Below are 10466 nucleotides of genomic sequence, written 5' to 3' on the forward strand. Positions count from 1 at the left end.
GGAACTCACTTTGTAGACCAGGCTGGCCTCGAACTCAGAAATCTGCCTGCCTCTGCCTCCCAAGAGCTAGGATTAAAGGTGTGTACCCCCCACTGCCCGGCTAGAATATTCTTATGTTGAACTTAGGTTAAGTGGAAAAATATGTAATAGGGAAGTAATACCCTCAATAACATGTGTTTGAAAAAGAACTGGGTACGCACAAGCATGGGAGACTGAGCTGCTGTCCAAATGAATTAAAAAGTTAAAACATATGATGTGAAACCATACAACTTCCTGAACAAAGTAAAGAAAACACATCTTGACACTTGCTGTGGAAGTGATTCCTTAAAGATGACACAAAATGGACATGTGTGACTACATCATACTAAAAAGTTTCTGAACAGCAAGGAAAATAGTCAAAACAAACAAAAAAACCATGTTGAAATGGAAAAATATTTCAGACCACTTATCCAAGAAAAAAGTTAATATTCCAACATATGTACAGAAGATTTAAAGCTCAATAACACTAAGAACAATGTTATCAACAGCATAAATATATACTAGTTGATGCATGTAGAAAAATCAGAATCAGGATTACAAATAAATATTTCATTTTCCTTTTAATTACACTACTAATGACAGTCAAAATACAACTTAAATTTCTGTAAACAGAAGTGTACATAAAGAAATTATTCATTATCACTAGTATATACAGTGGAATATTTTTCAACTTAAAAATAGATTTTGTTATTTATTATTACTTGTGACACATAGGTTGAACATCAACGCTGTTATTCTAAGAGAAATAAACTAGACATAGAAAAATACAAGGAATTTGTTACATAATGAAATAAAATACTCAGTTGTAGATGCAAAGTGAATTTGCATGTAGGCTTGACAGGGACCCACTAGCTAAAGGGTCTAACATTGTTTGGATAATCAAGGGTTTGCATATTTAAGATTTTGTTGAAATATTTTTATACAATATATGATGATCACAGTTTCTCCTTGTACATCGACCTAGATACTCCACACTCATTCAACCCCATTCATTCTTTCTCTCTCTCTTTAGAAAACCAACAGCAAATCAAAAAGAAAATTCACAAGAAACACAGAGGAGCACACAAATGAACAGAAACAAATTCCATCAAAATACAAAATCAGAAAACAGAATATACAGAAAAGAGGGGGGAAAGATAAAAATTTCACTCTTAATTCAGACTAAAAATGTTCACTCTGAAAGAAATAAACTTCCAAAAAAATAACATTGTGTACATTTTTGCATTGCTCATCGACTGCTGAGGGTGTAGCTGCCCTAAAGAGTGACTTTTATGCCCTGTGAGACCTCATTGGAGAAAACTAATCTTTCTTTTGCAAGTGTTTTCAAGTAGAGATAGCTATTTTTGTTAAAGAGGGGAATCCTGGTCAATGACCCCAGTGTTGGGACCCTTTTGTGACTCATGTGGACATTGTACATGCTGCCCTCATCTCTGTGAGTCCATAGGTGCCTCAGTCCTGCTGTGTCTAGAAGGCCTTGCTTCCTTCTTATCTTCTATCCCCACTGGTTCTTACACTACTTCTCTCTCTCTTCCATACAATTTCCAAAATCCTGATATGAGGGATTTGATGGACACATCTTATTTAAAACCATGCATTCCCACACTGTGAGTGTAGCTCTTATCTTGACTATTCTTATCATAGCCTCTGCCCAAAAATTTAAAAGACAGGAAACTTAATAAAGGAGATTTATGACACAGATTTTAGTAATGGTTTAATTTATGTGTTTTTACCTACAAAGACATCACATTGTACACTATATAAGTATAGCTTTTTATATGTGAGTCGTTCTTTAATGAAACATGAAGGGAAGTAGATAGCAAATTAAACATTTTAAAAATATAATTACAAAGGATAAGGGTATAGAGTGTTGTATATGCCACATGCTATCATATAGTTAGTAGTTTGAGCAACTACAGTCTTTATGTTTACTCTGCTGTGTTGAGACATAGAATGTGTTATGCAGAGGTCCCAATTATGACTCAGCATCCCACAGAAACTTATTCTCCACACTTTGACAATTTTTAAGTCTCTACATTCATTGTCATCCACTACATAAAGAGGCTTTTTTTATGGGGAATGAAAGCTACACTAATTTATGGATATAGTGATATATACTTAGAAACACCTGAATAATAATATATCTGTTTAGTAAAATAATAGTAGTTGGAAAGATCTTTGAGCTTCCTTATCAGGGCTTCTTGGCTAGATTTATAACAACAAACAGGATTTTCCTCTTTAGGGGAGTGTCATAAATTTTTTCAGACCTCATTTTTTACCATCATAATAGTTATGTCACCTTTGTGTTTGTGTCTGTATTCTTGCTAGACTGATTGATATTGTAGCCCTCAGGGTTCACAACTGGGTAAGAGTGTTGATTACTGTTTCTCTCATCAAGCTACATTGCAACTTCTGGCACTATGGAAGCTTGCCAAAAGGGATGAGGCTTCTAGATCAGAAATAGCTTGATTTAATTCCCTGTGTCTCAAATATGTAGTGCTTTCAGCCAAGGGTCTTACTCTTAGCTTTTGTTGGGAGAACAAGAACTATGAACACAACCAGTGTTTTGAGGGATCTTTAAGTCTTCCAGATTAGCAGATTAATGGGACATATAGCATTTCTGGCATTGCACTTTTTACTAGAAGGGACCCAGTTTGTATGAGGCAGAAGTCAAGCATTAGTGGGGTAAAACACTATTTTGTTGATATGACTGTTGCATTTATGAACTCATAGCAGCTGCGGTGGCCTACAGAAGATCTGTCCAAAATCAAGTCAGTTAGAATTCCTGCATAGATATGGGAGGGACTAGCTGAGGAGTTAGTGATAATTAATGGGTGCCTGAAACTGCCTGCAGTTTCATGAAGGGGGTTCTACTCAGCCAGGAGGGAATAAAGGACCTGAAATAGAGGGTTTGAAATGCAAAGAGAAAACATGAAGCCAAGTTGCGTCACAGGAGAAACTGAAAACAAGTCTATAGATTACACTACAAAGAAAGTTCAGGTGCCAAAGTCCCCAGGTGCAGAAGATCTTCAGGCGGCTAGCTGGCTGGGATACTCAGGCAGTGGGCGTGGTCAGGCGGCTTCTTCAAAGACAAACAGTCAACAGAGAGCATCTGTCTTAGCTCCCAGGTGTTAGCCCCCAAACAGAAGCTGTCAGGATTCCTATGGATGACTGAAGTGAAGAGGGGATGTAACAGGTGCCATATGTAAGAGTCAGTTTTTAGAGGTGTGCCCTCTGGTAGGCGGACCATGCTTCAGTTGATGCTCCTATGCCTATTCATAATACACCCATGACACCTCACTAATATGGCTGCCTTAACAAGACCTGAGAAATAACAACACCAATAGACATGTTATCATAGAACATACATGAAACATGGAAGGGGCAAATCTCATGAGTATCTGCCTGTAGATAAAGAGATATACACAATTAAGAGCTGTTGAAAGATGGGTAACACTAATTAAATTTAGATGATTATGAAGTAAATTTGGAAGGAGAATTTTGGAGAGAGGAAGAGTCAGAACGAACTAACAGGATTGCATGAAATTGTCAGCAACGAATTTAAAATGTTATACTTATTAAAAGTTACAGTGTCTAAATATTGGTCTGATTATGAAACAGGCTCACAAGAATAGAGGTTATAGAAGTAAATGCTCAAATATAAGTAAGTATAGTATATGTCTGTTTCCTTGATAACATTAATATGTAGGTCTTCCATTATAATACTATTTCAGTCACTTAAATATAAATATTTTGTTATTTTGTATTTAATATATAATTTTTATTTTTAAATTAGATATAATTGCATTATTCTGTCCCTTCCCTTTACTCCCTTCAACCTCTTCCATGTAACCTACACTCCCTTCCTTTCAAATCCATTGTTTCTTTTCGAAATGGTTATTATTGTATATATGTATAAATATATCAATTTAGAAATATAGGAAATTGACTCCATTCAGTGTCACTAGTGTGCATATCATTGCAATGTTTAGCACTTGGTTTGGATATTCAGTTGAGGATTCTCATCCCTGCATATGAATAAACCATTTTCTCTCAGTAGTTTATAGGTAGGAGCTCAAGAAATTGACCCCTTCCATGATAACATTTGTTATTGCTTTTGTTCAGGTCTCATTATGACAGCCATATTCTTGAGATATCACACGTGTGTAGTTGGTTCCTTGATATCTGTAGAAGACAAAGTCACATCTGATTTTCTTGTCTCATGTCTTTTATAATTCTACATAATTTCCTACTATATACCTTGAGTATTAGTCATGGATGTTATACTGTAGATGTATCCAGTGAGTCTGGGTAGTAGGCCTGAGATCAGTTCTTTTCTGCACATTGACCAGTTGTGACTTCTGTAAAGGTTTCTCTTCTGCATATAAAAGCATACTAAATGAAAGGATAGTGCCTTCCTTATCTATGGGTAGAAGGATAAGAATTTAAAATGCAGTTAGAAGCTATGATGGTTTACTAAAATGGTAGAAGGATCTCCTCTAAGATCCAAGATATCAGAATCCCTGGAAACTTTGGTAGATTCCAGTATCAGGTATGATTTTCATCCTGTTGAGTAGGCTTTAAGTCTAATTTATTTTGTTTACTGAACAGGTATAACTCACAATATTATACTTGTAGGAATATCTTGCCAAGCAGATCATTATTGGGGTTCATAGGCTTCACAAACAGGCAGGATCTCTTGGCAGCAGTAGAGTTAGTGTCTTGTGGTATTATTGGTATTATCAAAGCTAATACTCAAGGAGAAGTCTTTCAGGATAGATACAGCTCAAATTTTCTGAGTCCTATGTCTAAAATGCATAGTATTTTTTGACAATAGGAACTTCAACCTCTAGGGTCATCCAAAGGCAATAAGAATAACTTGTATTGATTTTGGAGTTTCTTGAACTCTCCTAAACAAACAACTTAAAATGGATTTTGTCATGCCTAGCAGCTGGGTTTTTGTTAGTGATATAACAGTGTGAGTGAGTGAGTAAGTGAGTGAGTGAGTGAGTGAGTAGTGAGTGTGTGTGTGTGTGTGTGTGTGTGTGATGTATAATGTGTGTAATATTACATAAATTAATATGATTCTTTATGACTTTTTCAATCATCCTTAGTATTTTTCTCTCTTCCACCCCCTCCTTCTTTATGGTACCTTCCTCAACTAAAGCCTCAACCCCCATTTTTTTCCAATTCTACCTTCATGTTGCTTGTATCTTGCCACTGCCCTTTCCTACCACTCTTGTGCTGCTCCTCCTATAGTCTCTTTTAAAATTTATCTCCCTCCCATCCCCCATCCCTTTCTCCTCTGAGAGGGTGGACCCCACACTGGATATCCATTCATGCTGGCACATCAAATCTCTGCCAGATTAAGTGAATCCTCTTCCACTGAGGCCAGAGTAGGCAGCCATGGAGAATGAGATGCCCATCTGCTACATATATGCTGGGGCACATTCCAGACCATGTATTTTCTTTGGTTGGTGCCTCAGTCTCTTTGAGTTCTTAGGTGTCCCAGTTAGTTGACTCTGTTGGTCTTTCTGTGGGGTTCCCTTTCCCTTTAGGGCCTTTAATCTTTCCCTCAACTCCTTCATAAGTGTCCCGACCACTCATCCAATATTTGCCTGTGGATATCTGCATCTGTTTCAGTCTGCTGTTGCATAGAGCCTTTCACCTTTAAGCCTTCTCCATCTTTGCATTTCTTTTAAACAGGACAAATTTTGGGTTGAAACTTTTGTGAGTTCATTGACATCCTTTTCTTTGGGTCCTGCCTGGCTACAGGGGTGACTGCTTTAGATTCTATTAACCCAATGTTAAGCACCTTGGCTAAAGTCACTCACATTAACTCCCAGGAACCTTCACTATCCCAGGTCTCTTGAACTTCCTAGAGATTCTCATCTCCCTCTCACCTCTGGCAGCTGTCGATTTCTGTTCATACATACACAGATTTTAAGTTTTTGATGTTAATACTTCCTTTACTTAAATAACGAATAAAGTGAACAACTGAGATGTTTAACCTTTTTACTTGTTTCTCTATGCTTTTAATTGAGGATAAGATCCATGGTCTAATCTTTTCAAAATAGATTTTCATGATATTTGTTATAGGAAGTTATTATGAGTTGAAAATATAGTTTTCAAATATTCATTATTTTAACACTTACTTATGGTTTACCTTTCTGCGTGTCTACCTAGCATATTCCTTTTAAATAACTACCCAGATTTCCCTGTCATTAAGCAATGATTCCTATTTTAAATTGATGATTCTGGTTTAGGTATAACAGCTGCAGCAATGGCTGAGGCAATGAAGCTCCAGAAGATGAAGCTTATGGCAATGAATACTCTTCAGGGTAATGGAAGCCAAAATGGGACTGAGTCAGAGCCAGATGACCTTAACTCTACCACAGGTAAGTGTCTTCAGCAGTTGCCAGAAGGGGACACTTACTGTTTTATTATATAAAAAAGAGAGGAAAAGAGGAGCAAAAGGAAGCAGAGAATAGTAATTCTAGAAAGAGCTTCTAGCTTTTTAAGAGCATGTACACTCCACTTAGAAAACTATTGCTGGTATAACCCAAAATCCCCATTTCATAGACATTTAGAAATCTCTGTTTTTTTGTTTTGTGTGTGTGTGTGTGTGTGTGTGTGTATGTTTGACAGAAGGTTTTTCTACATAGCACAGATTGATCATAAATCCACACATTTATTCTTCCTTAGACACCATGCCTGCTACCTTTCTACTATTTGGTTATGTAATTTCATTATAATTGTTATAGTATTAGCTATGGCACTCCCTATCTGAAAAACAGTGTCCTATTCCAGATGAAAAACATACTTCTTACCCCATCCTCAAAATGAAAGGCACAGCCCATATTCCAGGTTGACTAGTCCAATCTTCTCAGTGGTAGAACCACTTGTTTAGGTAAATGGTGGGCCTGCTGGATGCAAACCATCATTGACCATGCCTAAGTTGAAAAGCAGTACAAAAGAGAGCTAACAAAGAAGAAAAGACAGGAGAGAGAAAGAAACATGCTTATAGTAATATGTTTTCTCACTTCATACTGATTGTTTTTTTTCTTTTATTCTATAATTGTAATGTGACCTTTATTATTTCATAGTGTTCTCACATTTCTGGAGTATGTGATCACAACTCTTAGCATATGTAGATAAATAGGTTAATAAATTAATGATTAAGAATTGCTTTAAGAGAAAAATAACAATCAAAGCAACAAATAATGGTCACAGAAACTACAAGTTCCAAAAATAAGTCTATAATTAAACTCAAAACAATGCATCAAGTAGATTGGTTGGCTTATTTGTTTACATCTAGGCTCTCGGACATAAAAGAATGCTATGACTTTATTGTGGAGAGAAATGGAAAACTGAATTAAGAAGGAAAAGTATTTTTTAAAAGATTTGTTTATTTATTATATGTAAGTACACTGTAGCTGTCTTCAGACACTCCAGAAGAGACATCAGACCTCATTACGGATGGTTGCTCTTTCTGGCCCTGCTCGCTCCAGCTCTAAGATTTATTTATTTATTTATTTATTTACTTACTTACTTACTTATAAGTTCACTGAGCAGTCTTCAGATAGTTATGGATGGTCGTGAACCACCATGTGGTTGCTGGGATTTGAATTCAGGACCTTAGGAAGAGCAGTCAGTGAGTGCTCTTAACCACTGAGCTACCTCTTCAGCTCTGGTGGAAAAGTATTTAATCAAATCAAAATGTAAAATGATTGATGCTAATACACTGTGGATCTCTCCAGGTATACGTTCTATGTTCTTGGTGAATTACAGACTTAGATCTTCTTTGAACCAGTGGTTTTTGTTCTATATAGCTTTGGTGCAATATAACAGAAAATAAGTTGAAAATGCATGTTTTATGGATTTATAATATCTGGACTTCTGGCTTCTATAATTCCCACCAAAATACAGTGAAAAGGTTGTTCTAATATTTGTAGATTTGAAAATATAAGAAACAGAGACACAAGTAGTATACTTTTTCTAAGTCATAAAGCTATAGAATTCTAACCTGAAATATTAATCTCATATTTGACTCAGTCTAAAGGGTTGAAATTTTAACATTCTGTCTAGTCACCAATGCTGTATTGTAAAAAGACTTTGCCTTGATCTAGCCACTGAGCTAAAGAAATATTAAAATGAGTATACAAGAAGAGAACTATCAGCTTTTATGTCAAAAAACCTATCAACTCAAGCTGAAATTCAGCCTTTAAGTGTCTTAAATGTGCCCAGAATTAAACCAAGATCAGACAGGTAGCTAGCATGGCTGTCCTCTGAGAGACTCTACCAGCAGCTGACTGAGACAGATGCAAATACTAACAGCCAACTATTGGACTGAGGTCAGGGACTCCTAAGGAAGAATTAGGGGAAGGATTGAAGAAGCTGAAGGAGATGGCAACCCTTACCAACAATATCAATTATCCTGTACCCCTGGAGGCTTCCAGAGACTAAACCACCAAACAAAGAGCACACATGGTCTGGTCCAAGGCCACTAGCATATATGTAGCAGAGGGCTGCCTTGTCTGGCTTCAGTGGGAGAGGATGTGCCTAATCCTCTAGAGACTTGATGACCCAGAGAGGGAGGATACCCAAGACGAGGTCACCCTCTCAGAAGTAAAGGGGACAGGAATAGGGGAAGAACTCTTCAAGGGGAACTGAGAGGGAGGGCAAAATTTGGGATGTAAATAAAATAATAATAATAACAACAACAGTAATAATTATTATTAAATCATTTTGATACGCTAGAAATGTGACCTAAAAAAACAAAAGCCTTTTTAAATTTAATGTTCTTATGAAGGATTCATTTACTCAGTATCCTACATTATATATATTTTCAGGATATCACAAACTATTTTGCGTAACATACAAGTGCCCCAAATTGTGGCGGTAAATAATTGTTAATGTTATTTTCTAGATATAATCGTCTTCTTAAGATGTAAATTACTGTTATAAAAAAGATTTCCTCCTGTATTTCATGCTATATGGGGTACTATAGAAACAGAATAAAGTAGTCTCTGTTATGGACCATGCAACATTTACAACACAATTTCCTCATTCTGATGTAGAGGGAAATTGTTTGCACCATGTGTAGCGAAGGAAAGCAAACTTGAATCTACATACTGGTATTAGTCTATTTAAGTTTCTGAGCTTTTAATAGCCTGCATAATTGAACTGTTGATAAACTACAAAATAATAAATTATAATTTTAAAAGTTTATATTAAAAATGTAATCTTATTTTAACAATTTTATGTGACATGCTTTTCTTAATCTGAGAGACCAGTATGTCTTTCATGTCCTTAGGTTTCCTACCTCAGGATTTAAAATGAGATCAGAGACTGGCCAGGTTTTTTTCATTTTTCAACTTTAGTTTATTTTAGTGCCTTCCAGGAAAAAAAAAGAAGTACAGGGTCTTCACAAGGGATATCAGATTCAGCAAAATGTATGGCCTAATTATTAGTTATAGACGTGATCTTTCTGAATGTTCATGGTTTAAATATAACTGGGAAATTGCATTTATAATCCAAAGGAAAGCTAGGTCTTAGAGAATAATTAAGACTTTATTTACATGGTGGATACTGGATAAGATCATGCAAACAAATTGCACTTAATATAGTAATAATATTCAATTAACTGGGTTAGGAATTATCAGTTAAGAATACATACTGAATTTTCATTTAAATGCTGACATAAAGTGAACATTAAGTTGCAAGCTAATAGTCATTTTGTGTTTAGTTATAAGGAATTCTAATGACTTGAAATACCTAGCTAACAATAGGCATTTCATACATGAAAATTCTCTATAGATATGATAGTTATTAATTCATTTTTTTAGGTTAGGGCACTTTTTTTACATTGACTTACAATTGATAATCTCTGATATATAACAATATAAGGGCAATATTTTGATCTCTAAAATGAGAAAATAAAAATTCTTGAATTTTGATGATTATTATCTGAATCATGAGGTATAAACAACAAAATCATTATAGGGGCAACTCTAATCTAAAGTAGATGGCAGTAAGGAAATAGGAAATATAAAGTATTATGAAAATACTGGAGAAAAGAAGAAATTTGTCATGGCAAAGAAAGAAATACAAAGATTCCCATGAGGAAGCAGCCTTTAAATTGTTATATCAACGATTTGAGAGTGAAAATCAGAGATGGAATGACTTTATTTGGTGAATTAAACTGCCTCTACTATTTCTGTGAACAATCATTTACAAATGACTGGTTCCCAGAGCCCTCAGGTCATATCTATATGTTGGGTAAGATTTGTGCTGAAAGATGGCAGAAATGTAGCACTTGTTCACTACAAAGTTATTTTTATTTTTATTATTTTTTAAGTTTTTGTTCTTTTTTTTATTAGATATTTTCTTATTTACAGTATCTCCTTTCCCAGGTTCCACTCCCCCCC

General features: G+C 35.5%; 1 protein-coding gene across 10 annotated transcripts in view; it reads left to right on the top strand.

The window, feature by feature from the left end:
- The window catches only part of Dach2 (dachshund family transcription factor 2), a 494899-nt gene that overhangs the window by 308070 nt on the left and 176363 nt on the right, over positions 1–10466 (top strand). For all 10 annotated transcript variants that reach the window (XM_031367250.1, XM_031367240.1, XM_031367195.1 and 7 more), the window contains one exon: positions 6303–6434. In XM_031367250.1, the coding sequence (XP_031223110.1) occupies positions 6303–6434 (132 nt within the window). The remainder of the gene's footprint in view (positions 1–6302; positions 6435–10466) is intronic.

Source organism: Mastomys coucha, chromosome X, assembly GCF_008632895.1.
Source record: "Mastomys coucha isolate ucsf_1 chromosome X, UCSF_Mcou_1, whole genome shotgun sequence".
Lineage (NCBI taxonomy): Eukaryota > Metazoa > Chordata > Mammalia > Rodentia > Muridae > Mastomys > Mastomys coucha.